This window comes from Octopus bimaculoides, chromosome 26 (assembly GCF_046866305.1).
Source record: "Octopus bimaculoides isolate indiv1 chromosome 26, ASM4686630v1, whole genome shotgun sequence".
NCBI classification, from domain to species: Eukaryota; Metazoa; Mollusca; class Cephalopoda; order Octopoda; family Octopodidae; genus Octopus; species Octopus bimaculoides.
In genome coordinates, this window is record NC_142953.1 from 7,431,586 (window position 1) to 7,451,280 (window position 19,695).

The 19,695-nt window shown below is 37.9% G+C and overlaps 1 protein-coding gene across 4 annotated transcripts in view; it reads left to right on the forward strand.

The window, feature by feature from the left end:
- Positions 1-19,695, forward strand: part of LOC106872367 (uncharacterized) — a 101,593-nt gene that overhangs the window by 73,367 nt on the left and 8,531 nt on the right. For all 4 annotated transcript variants that reach the window (XM_089342598.1, XM_089342600.1, XM_089342599.1 and 1 more), the window contains exons 2-10: positions 5,641-5,813; positions 7,367-7,423; positions 7,935-8,017; positions 11,540-11,691; positions 13,980-14,102; positions 14,924-15,089; positions 16,532-17,119; positions 17,802-17,908; positions 19,105-19,223. In XM_089342598.1, the coding sequence (XP_089198724.1) occupies positions 5,691-5,813; positions 7,367-7,423; positions 7,935-8,017; positions 11,540-11,691; positions 13,980-14,102; positions 14,924-15,089; positions 16,532-17,119; positions 17,802-17,908; positions 19,105-19,223 (1,518 nt within the window). In that variant the 5' untranslated portion in view covers positions 5,641-5,690. The remainder of the gene's footprint in view (positions 1-5,640; positions 5,814-7,366; positions 7,424-7,934; positions 8,018-11,539; positions 11,692-13,979; positions 14,103-14,923; positions 15,090-16,531; positions 17,120-17,801; positions 17,909-19,104; positions 19,224-19,695) is intronic.

The window sequence follows — 19,695 nt, forward strand, 5'->3', positions numbered from 1 at the left end:
GCAGGCGTCTTACCACACAGCCACACCTGCGCATGAAGAAAACATGTATGGTAACCCCTTTCCATAATCCCTGAGACAAAGATTTAAGAAGAACACAACTTGGGCTATGACCCCTTGCGTGTGTGTGTGTGTAGATATATATCTGAGTTTGTATGATTGTGTATAGAATATATTAATGAAATTCCAACTTAGTCTGATTTTTATGTTTTATTATTTACAAATTTTACAATATTATAGTAATAGAATATTATATATTTATTGTGATAAAACTAGTACTTTCATGCACTATGCGATCGTCAGGTTTATGTAGTAGTAGTGACGGTCGTGTTCCACAATTGACAACTGTAGTGGAGCTGAATGGTAAAATTTGTCCTTTAAATACCTTCTGATGGGATCCACCATATATATATATATATATATATATATATATATATATATATATATATATATATATATATATAAAAGCAGCAAACTGCCAGACTTGTTAGCAAGATTTGACAAAATGCTTAGCAGCATTTCTTCCGGTTTTTTACCTTCTGAGTTCAAATCCCACTAATATCCACTTTGTCTAACATCCCTTTGGGATTGATGTTGAAAACTTGTTGCTTCCTATCAACAGATCAACATGCCATTCAAGGGAAAGTTATGATCTTATTAACTGATACATCATGGAAACTGAGTTGCTTATCTTATGAGTCTTAGAGCTCAAGAAAACGAAAGAGATGTGTGTGTGTGTGGCCACAGTCAAAGCTGGATGAGATGAAAGGAAAGATGTGCGGATATTCTTTTACAGTTGTTTTGAGAATAGATGCACAGATGGTGCATTTCTTTACAGACAACCAGCAACCTGTATTATCATTGCAATCTATTCCATCATGTTGCAGCTATAATTGTTGGCAGCCGATTGTTTATGGAGAAATCCCCCATCTGCACATTTATACTTGGGGTGGTGATGGTGGTGGTGGTGGTGGTGGCGGTGGGAACAAAAATAAAACAGAAGTAAGATTCCAAGAGAAGAAGATATTTAAATTTTCTCAACAAAAATCAAAAGATTGCATAAAAAAATTTTTTTTTTAATTAATCAACTAACGCTGCTGGTGATGATGTTGATGTTGATGGCAGTGGTGGTGGTGGTGATGATGTTGGGGTGGATTAGGAGGAGAAGGAAATTGGGGTGGTGGTACTTATGATGATGATGATGATGATGATGATGATGATGATGAGGCAGGGAGGCAGGCAAGAGACACTATTCATTTATTGAGATTATTTCCGCCAAGCAATTTTACTCCCCTCTCTGGAATGGAAGCAAGGATAATTTAAATCAAGAAGTCAACTTGTACGGTGTTTAATATACCCTTATTTATCCTTGCTGTTCAAATACGTGCCACTGTCCATTCTGACTTATTTCTCGTTTAACTCATTTACATTTCATTAGGTTTTAATTTTTTTTTTTTCTGAATTTAAAATAAAGTGGGACAATTGCTGTGCTGATTAGAAATATATGCACACGGCCATAGATACAGGTGTGGCTTTTTGGTAAGAATAGGAATGGATGTGTAGTAAGTGTAGGTACAGGTGTGGCTGCATAGAAAGAATACGCATAGGTGTGGCTTTTTGGTGAGAATAGGTACAGGTGTGAATGTGTGGTAAGAGGAGGCGCAGGTGTGGCTGCATAGTAAGAATAAGCTTAGGTGTGGCTTTTTGATGAGAATAGATACAGGTGTGAATGTGTGGTAAGAAGAGGTGCAGGTGTGGCTACAGAATAAGAATCGGCATAGGTGTGGCTTTTTGGTGAGAATAGATACAGGTGTGAATGTGTGGTAAGAAGAGGTGCAGGTGTGGCTACAGAATAAGAATCGGCATAGGTGTGGCTTTTTGGTGAGAATAGGTACAGGTGTGAATGTGTAGTTAGCATAGGCATGGGTGTGGCTGGATGGTAAAAATTGGCTCAGGTATGATTGTATGGTAAGAATAGGTGCAGGTGTGGTTGTATGGTAAGAAGTTTACTTCCAAACCACATGGTTTTGGGTTCAGTCCCACTGCTTGGCACCTTGGCCAAATGTCTTCTACTTATAGCCTTGGGTTGACCAAAAGCCTTGTGAGTGTATCTGGTTGACAGAAACTGAAAGAAGCCTGTTGTATGTACATATATATATATATATATATATATATATATATATATATATATATATATGTGTGTGTGTGTGTCTGTGTCTGTGTTTGTTCCCTGCTTGACAATCAATGTTGGTGTGTTTATGTCCCTGCAACTTGGCAGTTTGGCAAAAGAGACTGACAAAAGTATCAGGCTTAAAAAAAAAGTAAGTACTGCGGTTGATTTATTTAACAAAAAATTGTTGAAGGTGGTGCCCCAGCATAGCCACAGTCTAATGACTGAAATAAATGATAAAAGACAGAAGAGGAAAAGCTGTCCTCTTGTCTTCTGAGAATCAGACTGTCTTTTCCTGAATATCATGTTGGTTTGTTGATTTTGAGGAATACAGCTTGGCACCAATGATGTCGCAACACATTTCTACAGCTGAGTGAACTGGAGCAACGTGAAATAAAGTGTCTTGCTCAAGAACACAACACAGCCCAATCCAGGAATTGAACTCACTACCTCATGATTGTGAACCATGCATTGACAGAAGAACATGTTATGCAGGACCTTACTGAAGAAGCAAGGATGAGATATCCAGCAATCTCCTTCTCTGGAAACCCACCCATAGCCATACAAGTATCAGCAGACCTCTAAGAACATATTTCAATCAACTTATGAAAGACACTGTATGCAGACATGGCTGAAGTAAATATACACCCCATAAAACATCGTTTTATGTTTATTTTAACTTACGAAGGTTTATATTCTTTTATTAATTGACATTTTTATGTTTCAGGTTCTATGTTTAACTTTAGTTATGCCACATACAAAAGAAGCCTTGGAACTGTCTGTATTTCAAGGAGACCATATTGTGGGTCAGGCTGAAGGTGGACTTATCATAAAATCACAGTAAACCTTGGGATCTCACTTTCTTCAGTTAATAGAGTGATTGTGCATTTCACCAGAGAGGGGAAGGGGTCCACATGACCTCACCCAAAAGACCCTTCACTTTGTTAAGAGAAGTGTGGAGGATAATCCTCATTGCAAGGCCTTTGACCTAGCGGAACAAGTTGATGTCATTCCCAGGACAGCTGAGAGGTATCTCCACAAACTTGGCTACTATGGTAGAGCAGCAAGAAGGAAACCACTTCTTCAACCAACCAATATCAAGTGGAGAGGCCACGAGCATTTTGGGACACTGTCACATTCTCCGATGAGTCCAGATTTGCTATGTTTTCTGACTGTGGTCGAGTGTGGGTCTGGAGACTCTGTGATCAAGAATTTGATGTGAAAAGATTACAACCAACAATGAAGCCTGGCAGCTATTCTGTGAAGGTCTGGGGAGCAATTTGGAGCAATAGTTGATCAGAGCTGGAGGAGTGTGAGGGAAACAAACTTTTATGGACTTCCCCTCATTCTCTCTTTTTCTCTCTCTCTCTCTCTCTTTCTCTCTCTCTTTCTCTCTCTCTCTCTCTCTCCAGTTCAATTTGTGTCATTCCAGCATAGAAAACTGACATTAAATGGTGATGGTGTGGGGTGGGGGTCACAAACAGATGTTTTCGATAGAGAAGTTGGTGCTTTTCGCTTGCTTCATGTTCTGACAAAAGAAGGTGGAGAGAAAAGGCCAGAACTGCCTTCCAAATAACTGCTGACCTAATCCAAGCTTCAAGGTTTTTAATTAGGTGTGACTTAGAGGTTGAAAGGTCAGTTAAATAACAAAAAACAAAAAAAAATGTGAAACAAGAGGAGCAGAGAAATATTTCAACAAAACAATGAAATGATATTAAAATAAAACATTCATTTATATGTTATTAACAATGTCATCATCATCATCATCATCTGTTATTTATCATTGTTATTATTGTCATCATTATCATCATTAACATTGTCATTATCATCATCGTCGTCGTAATCACCACCATAATCATCATCATTATTTTCATCATCTTCATAACTGCCACTACCTTCCCCATCATCATCATTATCATAACTACCACCACCGCCATCATTATCATCATCAGCAGCAATAGTCTCCTTCAGAGTCGGATTCTCTGACTTCAATGCATTTGTAGCACCCCCTGCCACTTTGTGAAGGCCCCCAGGGAAGTCACTTCCATTATAGCTTTGAAAAAATAACTGTTAAAATCGAACTGCACTCTTCAAAACTTGCACTAAGAATAAGGACAAGGTAAAATTACTGTTTTTATAGCAAGTTGATGCAGGTAGTTTATCCTGTCCCTCTCCGATTTTTAGTTCATGGAATTGAAAAAAAAACCGCATTATTTATGGGATGACCCAATATAAACATAAATAGTAAATAAGAGAGAGAGAGAGAGAGAGGAATCAGATGATAATGAGAGGACAATAGAATGAGTTGTTGAGCTGAAAGGTCCTGAGGGGGGAAATATCAGCAGATTGCAGTCCCTGGGAGGTAACTTATGTTATGTGAGATCAGCTGACTTCTCTTCTGTATAATTAGACCAGCTACATTGTGTGTGTGTGTGTGTGTGTGGTGCAGTTCTTTACTAGACAGCTCATAGTAAAAAATGGCCTTTTAAGTAGGCATAGATTGTTTAAAGTATCTCCATTTAAGTCTCATTACACAATCTGAAGTCTCTCTCAACAACCTACCATCTTTGTTACTTTCAACTGATCTCCCCCCCCCCACTCTTTTCCATTATTCTCTCATCTACTTCTATACTCCACCTCCTATCTCTATCAGTATCTGGTCGACCTTGCTTGGACATTTTTAACCCATGCATGCCGATGGTCTTCAGGGAGTTATTGCATCCAGTGCCCCTGGATGTGTCGTGTTCGTATGACCTTTTACTCTGCTTCCATACTCTCTCTCTCAATCTCTCTCTTTCTCTCTCTCTCTCTCTCTCTCTCTCTCTCTCTCTCTCTCTCTCTCTCTCTCTCCCATCATGTCACCTGTGTAATTAGGGTTGTTATTGTATTGGACCTCTCCATATACCATTACCTTAACCCCACTTTATTGCTAGTCATCATCCCCACCCCCTGACTTGTCATTGCTGTTACTTTCTAAAATGCTCTGTTAGCCTATTGTTATTATTGTCATTCTAGGCAAGGATGTGAGCTGGGTAAAATGCTTAATGGAATTTCGTACATCCTGAGTTCAAATTCCACTGAGGTCGACTTTGCCTTTTGCTAAGATGCCACACACTAGGACTAACCCTGAAACCATGTGGTTGGGAAACAACCTTTTTTTTACCACATGGCCACATCTACCTCTCTATATGTATAATTAATTAGCAACAAATAATTATTCAACTACATCTTTCAATCAAGAGATGAAAGTAAGAAAAAAAACAAACAAATGAGCGTCTTGTTAATTAATAAAATCAGCATACTGAATAAACAAACTTTTCAAAAACCTAAACTCTAGGAAAATTCACTTCAGCATCAAGGTTGGGAAGCACAAGTTTTATATTACATAATTACACTAAATCATTAATCTTTTTGCTTTTTTTTTTAATTCTGTTTTGTTGTTATCTGATTTTTATCTTAATTTAAATTTATAGAATTTAATTCTGAAAGAGAATTTGTTAAATCCAAGTGAAACTAAAGCAGGATGCTAGACCTGGCACCACAGAAGAACAAAAAAAGAAGTCGGTGTTTCAGGTTTTGCAGTCTACTTGACGAAGATGCTACCAAACCAAACTACAAGGTTATCTTTCTCATCTTCCTTTCATTGGTAGGTAACGTTTTTTTCCACATTATTATTATTATTATTATTATTATTATTATTATGACGACGACAACGAGTGCACAGAATCATTAGCGCACCGAGCAAAATACTTAGCAGCATTTTATCTGTCTTTGTGTTCTGAGTTCAAATTACGCCAAGGTTGACTTTGCCTTTCATCGTTTTGGGGTCAATAAATTAAGTACCAGTTGAACACGGGGGGTCGATATGATCGACTAGTCTCCTCCCACCAAAATTCAGGCTTTGTGCCTTTAGCAGAAAGGATTTTTTTTTTTTTTTTTTTAAGGCGGCAAGCTGACAGAATTGTTAGCACGCCAGGCAAAATGCTTAGCGGCATTTAGTTTGTCTTAATGTTCTGGGTTCACATTCCACCAAGGTCAGTTTTGCCTTCCATCTTTCAGGGTGTTGATGAAAATAAGTACCAGTTGAGTATTGGATTCGATGTAATCAACTCACCCCCTCCCCCAAAATTACTACCCCTTGTGGAAAAATTTGAAACCATTATCATTATTATCACTTGCTGGCCTTGTGCCATCAAAAATGACAGCGAATTGTAGTATTTTATAAATGTGGATGGTAAATCAAATTAATACACTTGTCAATGTTATCCAGTGGTTGTCTTTTGAGATGTGACATCGATCATCGTTTGTTACTGAAAGAACGCTGGTTCAAACATACAAGCATTCACATACTTCCCTTGCACATGCACACACATATACTCACACAGAGTTGAAACGCTGTTTGATTTTCCTTTTCAGCGTTGAATGTTCACCATCCCACTTCCATCATGCACACACACGCACACACAAACACAAGTGCCCCAGCATGGCTGCAGTCTAATGACTGAAACAAGTAAAAGATAAAAGATACATATATCTCTATATAAAAATTTAATAAATGGAGTAATATGCATATGTTAAATGAATTCTTTTATTTCCAACATATGTTTCGAAGATTACAAAGGAATAAGTGATGTTGATAAAGATGTAATCTTCTCTTCAGGGAAATACATAGGAACCAGCTTAACCGTAAGACATATTAACCGAATTAAATTTTTATATTTACTCATTTACCCAAAATAACAAGGAGTTTCTACCTCATAAACAGGAGTTACACCACAGTCATTTTGTGATCTTTGCTACCCTGGTATCTATTAACCAATTTATTTTGTCGGAGATAATTATTAACTAAGAGAAAATAAATACATATAATAAAATATATCTATATATGTGTGTGTGTGTGTGTGTGTGTGTGTATCTATCCTTGTCTAGACATCGCATGATAGCTGCAAACGAGCATTATCATGTAACAAGCAAAGTTGTTGTTTTTTCTACCTTTTCCAGTTTTCTGTGAAAACATGTTTACCTTGCTTGGAAACAGGTGAGGATTGACAACAGGAAGGTTATCTGGTTGTAGACAACTTGTCTTCCCCCACACACACACAAAAAAAAAATTCTACCTGATTCATGTAAGCAAACCTGAAAACATTAAATGATGTTTATATTTAAATTTTTTTTACATTTCGTTTTCTTCTCTTTCAGTTCTCCAGTGCCATAACGCTGACTTTTATTTTTCCATTCCTTCCCGAAATGGTGCGGGTAAGTTTTTCTTTTTCTATTATTTCATTAAATTTATTATTGGCAATTCAGAAAAAAATTATTTATATTGATATAAGGCGGTGCTCCAGCATGGCCGCAGTCAAATGACTGAAACAAATAAAAGAATTTTTAAAAGTCTACCCCCCCCCCAAAAGAAGAAAAAACAAATGCTATAAACTACCATACACAAGTGCAGGCGTGGCTGTGTGGTAAGAAGTTTGCTTCCCAAACATATGGTTCCAAGTTCAGTCCCACTGTGTGATACCTTGTGCAAGTGTCTTTTACTAAAGCTTTGGGCCAACCAAAGCCTTATGAATGGATTTAGTAGATGGAAACTGAAAGAAGCCTGTCGTTTATATACATGTGTGTGTGTGTGTCTTTGTGTTTCTGTTTATCCCCCACCACCAAAATTCAAGGTGGTGCCCTAGCATGGCCACAATCTAATGACTGAGGGAAAATAGAAATTATTTATATATATATATTATATATATATTTTAATTTTTTTTTGCAGACATTCGGCTTTGATGAGCAAGACAAAGGTTATTACGTTGGCATCATAGCATCTTCAGTGTTTGCAGGTCGAGCATTGGGAAGGTAAGTACCATAACTTATCTTTCATTAGTACCTAATTTATCATGATGTTGGCAAGTACCATGCAGCCAAGGAAATTTGTTAATGACATTTGAGGTTTTGTTAAGTGTGTTGTAAATAATTTGTGGTTAATATGGTTATATCTTCACAGGTTATTAACCTTTCCTTTGGAGCTTGTAAATCTTACTGTGTTTTGTTCTCTTCTTTCGATACATCTTTGCATGTGTGTGTGTACATATTTGTGTGTGTTTGTAAATATATATATATATATATATACACACATCCATATATATAAGCATACATGCACATATACATAGTTGAAAAATATTGTTGTAGGTATAAAAATACCATAAACGATTATAGAAAAATGGAGGAGTAAAAGATGTTGAATCAAAATTAGATTTAATACAAAATAGGATTCAATACATATGTGTGTTTCAAAGGACAATACAGATATGTAAAAAGAAAAAAAAGTTGTATTGTCTTTGAAATGCACGTATACATTGAATCCTATTTTGTATTAAATCTAATTTTAATCCAACATCTTTTTCTCCTCCATTTTTCTATAATAGTTTATGATATATTTATACCTATAACGATATTTTAAAACTATTATTTTCATATTCTTATTACTTGCTCTGGCTGGTGTTTTTATATATATGATAAATCTTTGTTAGAAATCATTCTTTTTCTCTTTTTGGACCTCTCAAAAAGTTTGAATTGTTCTCTTTTGTACTTATTTTTTCCTGTATATATACATATATAGTAGTTACTTTCCTGAGTCATGCTGACTCATAAGGACCAGTTTCCTGGTTTCCATGACATATAAATCCCCCACCTAGATGGGATGGTAGTCTGTTGCAACAGATTATTGTTACCTGTCAGATTGACAAATAGCAATTCTATCCTTGTTAGGTATTTGAATAAATGTCATTGCTTAAAGCAGTGTTTCTCAACCCTTTTTTACCTGTGGACCCACTTTTGATTCCTCTTTTACTCATATGGACCCTCACAGCCTAAAAGATCCTTTTATATTTTTATAATTAAATACTTTTAGGACAAAGGACCAAGATATGTGGTGCATTGCTGTACACAAGAAAAACTGCAACCACAATGGAATTGTTATCTTAAAACCAAGATGCCACATAAAAAGCATTGGTGTTAGTGCCATGTAAAAAGCACTGGTGATTCTACCATGTAAAAAGCACCTAGTACACTCTGTAAAGTGGTTGGCATTAGAAAGAGCATCCAGCTATGGAAATCTAGCCAAAACTGACTATGGAACCTGATGTGCCAGTTGCTGTTTTAAGCCATCCAACCCATGCTAGCATGGAAAATGGATGTTAAATGAGGAGGATGATGATGTATAAAAAAAAAATTTAAGTATTTTGTGTATTGTAGAAGCATAACCAGTTTGCTGCAGATAAATTTTAGCAACAAAATCTTATCTAGACCCCCCCCCCCCCAAGAGTCATATGGACCACGGCAGAGAACCACTGCCAGCAAAAAATGGCTGTGACTATCTGGTCACTGCATGCACCATCCTGAACTGGAAGCATCCGAATCAGTCTTGGGGAGCCCACTTCATGGTGGTGTAAGAAGAGGAAAACGTTGTCACGCTTACATCGACAACCTGATCACAGACACTGGCCTGGAATGTATCCAGGACCTCGTTTGCTGCTGTAGCCCGGGTTGGAACTTGGCCATAATAGTAGAGAGAACCACCAGCTAAAGGCTGCCAACTAAAAACAAAGTCATTCCAACCTTGTAAACATAATGTAAAAATTGTTTTAAAATAGACAAAAAAAACAAACTATCCCTGTTTTTCATCACAAACTACTTTCTTTATTCAGTTTAACCTATGACTGTTTTTCTCACGATATTACAAGCTTCTACATTGTTACTACAAGTATTCTTAAACGTGCTTTGTTCCACGTGTAGAAAAACAAATTGATTCTTTTATTATAAAATGTGAGATGCAGAAAGATATTTTTAAAATATCTTTTATTATATTTCTAACTGGAAAAGTTTCCTTCTGATGTGACTTATTCTATCCTAGTTTACATGGCATTAATTAATGTATAACATTGATGTAAGTGACTACAGCTCTATAAATACAACAGTGACATGCATATTGCATATGTGCACGTGCGCACAAGAGCATGTGTGTGTGTATGTATGTTGGCACTCCGTCGCTTACGACGTCGAGGGTTCCAGTTGATCCGATCAACGGAACAGCCTGCTCGTGAAATTAACGTGCAAGTGGCTGAGCACTCCACAGACACGTGTACCCTTAGCGTAGTTCTCGGGGATATTCAGCGTGACACAGTGTGACAAGGCTGACCCTTTGAATTACAGGCACAACAGAAACAGGAAGTAAGAGTGAGAGAAAGTTGTGGTGAAAGAGTACAGCAGGGTTCGCCACCATCCCCTGCTGGAGCCTGGTGGAGCTTTTAGGTGTTTTCGCTCAATAAATACTCACAACGCCCGGTCTGCGAATCGAAACCGCGATCCTATGACCACGAGTCCACTGCCCTAACTACTGGGCCATTGCACCTCCACACACACAAACATATATATATATATATATATTTATTTTTATATGCATGTGTGTGCGCATATTATATTATATTATATCTTTCTGAGCAAGTGATTTGTTTTTCGTCTGTCTGCTTTTCTCCCAGGTTGAATATCTTTTATTTTTTCGTAGACAACCCAACACTAACGATCTCTGAACTATATCACGAGATTCTGTCAGTCTTCAACACATTTCTCTGTTAACATTCTACATACACGTTACTATATATAGCAATTGGCTCAAAGAAGCTTTCAAACACACACACACACACACACACACACACATAGAATCACACACACATTCACATACACATACACACATGCATACACATACACACAGAGAATGACTTTCGGTGATTTTCTGTCTGATGCTATTGATATGTCACGTTATCTCTGCTGTCATCAGCAATACAACAAAGTATATCGTCATCATTGTCATCATCATTGTTGTCATCAGCATCATCATGATCATTATTGGCATCATAATCATCATCATCATCATCATCATCACTACTACTACCATCACCACCATCATAATCATCATTGCCATAATCATCACCACCATCACCATCACAATCACCATCACCACCATCATAATCATCATTGCCATAATCATCACCACCATCACCATCACAATCACCATCACCACCATCATAATCATCACTAGCACCACTATTATCAGATCATCACTGTCCTTGCTGTGTCTCATTTCCTGCCATGGACCTTCTTCATCATACACACACACACACACACACACACACACACACACACACACACACACACACACACACACACACACTCACAGGCCAGACCTACCCAGTTTGAGCATAAAAACAGGTTGAATATTTGGGCCAGTTATGGCTGGTTTAAATGCTAAAGGGTTAAATCACAATCAAACTAGTCTTTATTAATCCTTTTCCTAACCCCGCTTCAATCTTTCTATTCCAGCTACTTCTGGGGTTGGCTCTCTGACAAAAAGGGCCGAAAGATTGTCCTGTTGCTGACCGTTTTGGGAAACGGTGTTTTTTCTTTGATATTTGGTTTCACCAGTAATTTACCAATGGCCATCATCACCAGGTTCCTGACTGGAGTTACAAATGGTAAGAACACTCATTTTCCTGCTGTCTCCACACTCAATTACTCACAGACATGAAACTACACTTACCCATGCCAACTATCTCCACGCTAACTACTACACTCACACACAAGCCTGCATATTGTTTTCCAAATGTATGCACATGTGTGTGTGTATATATATATATATATATATATATATATTAGATTTCTGAAGATTCAGGAGATGAAACTGTAGCAAATTGTTGTCTTGCACTTGTTCATGTCCATATGTGTGTGTTTGTATATTTATGTATGTATGTATGAGTGTGTGTGTGTGTGTGTGTAATTTATATAGTTACATTAACAGTATTAATTACATAAGCGTATATAAATCCTGTAGTAGTATTAGTAGTGGTAGCAGTAGGAGTCACAGTTGCCGCAGTGACGGTGGCACCTCTAACGCTGTCATCTGATACAGAGAAAAGATTATCAGTGAAAATCCGTTAGTAATTAGTCTAACACACCAACTTACCAAACCACTAATATACCAGAATTACACTGTACTTTATGTAGTTGAGGAGTACACTGTCATTGAAAGTAATATCGTAAGATTCGACTGGTGTTTTTCCACTGTAGTGGTGGAGGCAGCGACAGCGGTGATGGGGGTGGTGGTCTCGGTGCAACAGATGTTTTCATTGTTGTGTGGGTGGTAGTGACAACAACCTTTGCTTACATAATTTCACACAACAAGCAAGCACCACCACCACTACCACTCACCACGTACTGTACACAATACATGCTGACACATCAATAGCTATATATAATATACATATATAATAATAATAATAATAATAATAATAATAACAATGATGGTTTCAAATTTTGCCACAAGGGCAGCCATTTTCGGGAGGGGAAGTGTCAATTACACCTACCCCAGTGTTTAACTTGTATTTAATTTATCGACCCCGAAAGGATGAAAAGCAAAGTTGACCTCAGCAGAATTTGACCTTGGAATGTAGTGATGAGTGAAATACCGCTAAGCATTTGGCCCGGTGTGTTAACAAGACTGCCAGCTCACCACCTTAATAATAGTAATAATAATAATAATAATAATAATAATAATTCTTTCTGCTAAAGGCAAAAAGCCTGAAATTTGTGAGGAAGGGAGCAATCAATTACATTGATCCCAGTGTTCAACTGGTACTTAATTTATCGACCCCAAAAGATGAAAGTCAAACTTAGCCTTGGCAGAATTTGAACTCAGAACATAGTGATGGGCAAATACTGCTAAACATTTCATCCAGTGTGCTAACGATTCCGCCAGCTCGCCGCCTTAATGATGATAATTATAATGATGACGATGATGATGATTTCAAATTTTGGCACAAGGCCAGAACTTGGGTGATGAGGATAAGTCAGTTACATTGACTCCTGTTGCTCAAGTGTTACTTATTTTAGCAACCCTGAGAAGAGAAAAGGCAAAGTCAAGCTTGGTGGGATTTGAACTCAGAAGATAAAAATGGATGAAATGCCATTAAGCATTTGGCCCAGTGTGCTAATGATTCTGCCAACTTCTACAAAGATCAGCTTTTCCTTTCATATTTTCAGGGTTGATAAAATAAATACCAGTCAAGCACTGGGGTTGATGAAATCAGCTAGTTCCCTTTCCCCAAAATTTCAGGCCTTGTGTCTATACTAGAAAGGATTATTATTATTTTTATTATTATTCAAGCTTAGTGAAATTAGCAAAGCACTGGGCAAAATTCCTTGTGGTATTTCATTCCATCATTCTATCGTTCTATGTTTAATAAGTTCAGTGGAGGCGCAATGGCCCAGTGGTTAAGGCAGCAGACTTGTGGTCGTAGGATTGTGGTTTCGATTCCCAGACTGGACGCTGTGAGTGTTTATTGAGTGAAAACACCTAAAAGCACCACAAGGCTCTAGCAGCGGGTGGTGGCGAATCCTTCTGTATTCTTTCACCACAACTTTCTCTCACTCTTTCTTCCTGTTTCTGTTGTACCTGTAATTCAAAGGGGCAGCCTTGTCACACTCTGTGTCACGCTGAATCTCCCCGAGAACTACATTAAGGGTACACGTGTCTGTGGAGTGCTCAGCCACTTGCACATTAATTTCACGAGCAGGCTGTTCCGTTGATCGGATCAACTGGAACCCTCATTGTCATAACTGACGGAGTGCCACATTAATAAGTTCAAACTTCACTCGGGGATCAACTTTGCTTTCCATCCGTCTTCATGTTCATTAAATTATGTACCAGTTAAATAGTGGGGGTTATGTAATTGACTTTTACAAAAACAAGTTCTTTCTCTTCCAGGAACTGTTGGAACAGCTAAAACCATTCTTTATGAAATATCCGATGACACAAACCAGGCTCTAGCAATGTCAATATTATCGCTGTCATGGGGTGTTGGTCTATTTTTGGGTCCTGCATTTGGAGGTAAGTTTCTTTAACCTGAAGGTTTTATTAAACTGTAACATAATTAAAATTTCTTTTTGTCTTTGGTCAATAAATGTTATTTCTGCTTTGATTCTGTCTTGAAATCAAAGGAATGTTTAACTGTGTATTTGACCACAATACTGACGACCAGTTGAAGGTTTTCTAATACTTTCTTTCTGAGTGATATATTTAACAAAGATATACAGAGGGGCTTCTAAGATCTATTTGATCCTCTCTGTATTACTATATAATTATAGGACCTATAGTATATAATATAATTATCCTATATAATTATACAGGTCCTATATAATTATAGGACCTGTATTACTATATAATTATAGGTCAAGAATGACCATAGGACTGCGCCTAGAAAGTTACCTTTCAAGGCAAGGTTGTGTATGGAAGACCAGCAGTCGCCCATGCATACCAGCCTCCCCTCTCCACACCACCAATGTTATCCAAGGAATAGGCAAAGGGGCCAATACAGTGATGTCGCAACTCATTTCTACAGCTGAGTGAACTGGAGCAACGTGAAATAAAGTGTCTTGCTCAAGAACACAACACACAGCCCAGTCCAGGGATCGAACTCACTACCTCATTATTGTGAGCCTGACGCTCTTAACCACTGAGCCCATCGTCATCATTTAACATCTGTTTTCCATGGTGGTGGTGGTGGTGGTGGGAACACACATACACAGAGAGAAACGAAGAGAGAGAGAGGATGTAGACTTGATTTGTGTATTGGATTATTTGTTCAGAGTCTTTATAACCCCATCTTTGTCATTTTTGTAATCCTAGACTTGCACTTCTTTATCTTCCAGGTTTTCTTGCATCTCCTGCCAAAAAATACCCAAACTACTTTGATCCAAACGGATTTTTCGGCCAGTTCCCTTACATGTTGCCTGGTGCTGTGGCTTTTGTTATTGCTTTTTTTGTCTTTGTTGTTGTCTTCTTGAAAATGCCAGAAACAAAATCAACCCTTTTAAAGTAAGTAACGTCTATTTTGTTACATGTGCTGTTTTATCTCATACTGGTCAGAGGTTGTCATCCAGGGTCCTTATAGCCCCTGAAGGTCCATACAAGATTTGGGGTGTGGGGTCCAAACAGCAAAATAGTAAATTGGATGTCCAGAATAGTATTCTAAGGGTAGATATTTGACAGATTTTTCCAAATTTGTGAATCAAGATAACACTCAATTGGCCTCAATCAGTTAAGTGTTTACACATGCATTTCAGATACGATTTAACACTTTTATTGCAGAAACCAGATCTATCCACACAAAATGTCATTACCCTCAACTCATCATCATCATCATCGTCGTTGGACGATTTTACTGAGGACTGGTGAAACCAGATGGCTACACCAGGCTCCAATCTGATTTGGCAGAGTTTCTACAGCTGGATGCCCTTCCTAACGCCAACCACTCAGAGAGTGTAGTGGGTGCTTTTACGTGCCACCCGCACGAAGGCCAGTCAGGCGGTACTGGCAACAGCCACGCTCAAAATGGTGTATTTTATGTGCCACCCACACAAGAGCCAGTCCAGTGGCACTGGCAACGATCTCACTCGAAAGTCCTTACACATGCCGCAGGCACAGAAAGTAATTTTATATACCATTCTATTTTTTGTTGAGGAATATCATGTCTGAAGCTATTTATTGTTTGAGATGTGTTAAGTTTATTGAGGTAACATGACATACTCTCTTTACTCTTTTACTTGTTTCAGTCATTTTTGACTGTGGCCATGCTGGAGCACCGCCTTTAGTCAAGCAAATCGACCCCAGGACTTATTCTTTGGAAGCCTAGTACTTATTCTATCGGTCTCTTTTTGCCGAACCGCTAAGTTACGGGGACGTAAACACAGCAGCATCGGTTGTCAAGCGATGTTGGAGGGACGAACACAGATACACACACATATACACACACATACATATATATATATATATATATATATATATATATATATATACGACATATAGAAAATACATGTAGAAAACGATGTTGCGGGGACAAACATATACACACACATGCATATATATATATATATATATATATATATATATATATACATATATACATATATACGACATGTAGAAAATACCAATTCTACTTTTGGTAGATATTTAACCCTTTTATTACCAAATTTATATTAAAAGGTACTACTTTTGTTTCAATTAATTTTGAAAATAAAGAAGAAATTAATGACAATTTTGTCATAATTGATATGGGATCTGAAAAATAAATCAACATGAAATTGTGATGGAAAGTTTTAATTTAAATGACTTTGAAGCAGGATGTTTGTATGATAACCAGGGGCGGCCTTCGGTAGATTGGTATCAGAACAGTTAAGCGTCTTTACTGGAATAGCCATTACACTTAACTACACCAATAAAGAGTTAATTGCATATATGTCTCTTTTTGTTTCTTGCAGTAACTCATTAATTATTCAATCAGAGAATACCGAAACAGAAGAAAAAAAGAATTCAGACAAAAATCCCAAAGGTTCTGCCAAGAATCTTGGCCGTACATCTTCTCAGTTGCTTGAAATTGAGGGTCATCATGTCGAAGCAGTGACTGGTGCCTTCCTGGCCCGAATCCAAGAAGAAAATTCTCTCGACCAACAGTTTGGTTCTAAAAGTTGCATAAGTCTTCCAGAGGAGTTGATATATGGTTCCAGGGACTTCGATACTCAGAGCGCCAAACTGAGCCCATCTCGATCATCCCACTCAATTGTTCCGTCCAGAAATGTCAGTCATACAAATCTGCAACTTCTAAAGAATGAGTCATTTTCATTGCTACCCAGTGATATCCATTCAAAACTCGAAACGGGGTCATTCACTCTCGAAATCAAAGACATATCCCAACCGAATCGTCCCCAGATCGTTGTCAATCCTCCAGAACCAAAGGTGACAGATAAATTAATGACTGAAAATAATAACAGTAATGAAGAGCCTCCTACAAAACGCACAAATTCTCTCTGTCATAAGCTGAAGCAAAGCACTTTGATAACTCTTCTCAGGTGAGTTTTAATTTTATTGTCCTCTAGCTTTCTCTCCAATGTGCGAGATAGTCAGGTCTTTGAAATTCAGAAGTCTAGTAGTTTGTGTTACTCAGAGATACAACTGAGTGAGATGAAAGAGGACCGGATTTATTGGCCAAAAAGTGAATAAGGGATTTGTACCGTCTGAAGAACACAATGCATCGCCTGGTGCAGGAATTGAAACCTCAATCTTATGATCATGAGAGCATAACCCTAAACCCTATCACCTTGACAAGATAGGGGAGAGGTGTATGTGGTTCTGAGTTCAGTCCCGCTGCATGGTACCTTGGGCGAGTGTCTTCTATTATAACCATGAGCCAACCAAATCCTTGTGAATGAATTTGGTTGACAGAAACTGAATGTGTGTGCCTGTCTTTATATGTATTCTTTTACTAGTTTCACTCATTTGACTGTGGCCATGCTGGAGCACTGCCTTTAGTAGAACAAATTGACCACAGGGCTTATTCTTTGTAAGCCTAGTACTTATTCTATACTTGTTTATGTCCCCGTAACTTGGCAGTGTTCCTACATGGCCACAGTCAAATGACTGAAACAAGTAAATGGTGCAAAAAATGGAAAAAAAAACCAAACTGTTTGCTTTACTTCCATGTTGCATATTGAACGATGTTGGTAAAGTTTATTCTCTGTTTGTGTCTTGTAGCATGACAGATGTCCGCATGTCTGTTGCACTGTACACCATTTTCTCGTTCGGAGTCATTGGATTTGAAGATACGTTCACAATATGGGCATCAACGGAACCACGGTTAGGTAAGGACTAACTTGTTTCTTCTTATGCAATTTCACTCCGTCTGATGTTACATGGACATAGCTACACTAGTGTGTGGATACAGGCTCGGGAGCAATTTTGTTTCGTTGGGTGCAATGGAAACGCTTTGAACATCCTTCTGAGAAGCTTTTTGTACTGAATTGAAACATTATTTTTTCCATTATTGGATTTATCTGATTTGATTGATGTACAAATATAATAGTAATAATAATAATAATGTGGAATGTAAAAACAGAAACAATTCCTATCATAGTAGGTGCCTTAGGTATAATAAAAAAATATTCAGACAAATACATAACGAAAACACCAGGACTTACAAATATATATAACATACAGAAAATTGCACTACTGGGCACTGCACACATCCTACGCAAAACACTTTCAATACAGTAACCATAAGAGCATCACAGCAAACCACAGCACATACCAAAGGCACACAGAGCTGCACTTGGTCGTGAAGTGAAAGCACGATATAAAAATAAAACTACTGGATAATAATAATAATAATAATATGAGACGGAGAATAGGAAGCCAGACATAGTGTTAATTGAGAAAGAAAACAAACGATACTGGATCATAGATATAGCATGCCCAGCTGACAACAAGGTATGCAATAAGGAAGGAAGAAAAGTCGATAGATATGACAGGTTAGCTTGGGAGGTAAAGCAGTTGTGGTCGATGAAAAAGGTGGTAATAGTACCAATAATTGTCAGAGCCCTGGGAACAGTGAGTAAAAATCTCGAGAAGTACATGGAACAAATAGGGGCTGCAATAAGAGTGGAGCACTTGCACAAAAAACAGCACTGCTTGGAACCGCTCGAATACTCCGGATGTTGCTCGAAAAATAAGGGGGTGTTACCTTAGTTCACTGGTAGTGAACAGCTGACACCGCAGTACATCTCCAGTAATAGAAGCTGTGCAAAGACAATAAATAATGATAATAATAATAGTAATATGAGATAGAGAATAGGAAACCAGACATAGTGTTGAATGAAAAAGAAAGCCAACGATGTTCGGGGTCAATAAATTAAGTACCAGGGAAATTCTGGGGTCGATATAATTGACTAGTCCCCTCCTCAGCTTCACACATACACAGTATTCCTTTAACCTCTCTCTCTATAGATGCTTGATCATTCATTGACTGATATGATGTTGTTCCTGTTAATATTTTCTACAGATGGCCTTGGGTTCTCCACTGACCAGCTTGGTGTCATCACTGGAATTGTAGCCGTCCCCATAATGTTTCTACAAGTCTTCATCTTTGCTCCTATGGCTCGCAGATATGGAATTCTTAAGGTATTATTTATTTCTCTTCTAAATACTCCTCCTACTCTGGCATAGCTTTGGTTTTGGTACAGACACAGCTTCTGAGATGGTTGGGAGGAAGTTATCCTTGGACCAGGGACCTCGGCTGAATTTACATGCAACAGAGTGGACTCCCTTTAGTGCATCTAAGGGTAGGTGCGTGGCTTAATGCAGGGGTTTTCAAACTGTGGTCTGTGGACCACAGGGGGTCTGTGGACAGCAAATACTTTTTATGGGCAATTTGATTTTATATATGTTTTTTAATCAAAATCTTTTAATTGACAATACACCTATTTGTTAAATACTGTTAAATAAATAAATGTAAAAATATGTTATTTTAAGCAAATATTTATGTATAAATTTCATAAGCGTTTATAAGGGGGGGGGGGGTCCCTAAGGTAAAGCCTGAAATAGAAAGGGGTCCGCAAGTCAAAAAGTTTGAAAACCCTTGGCTAAATGGTTA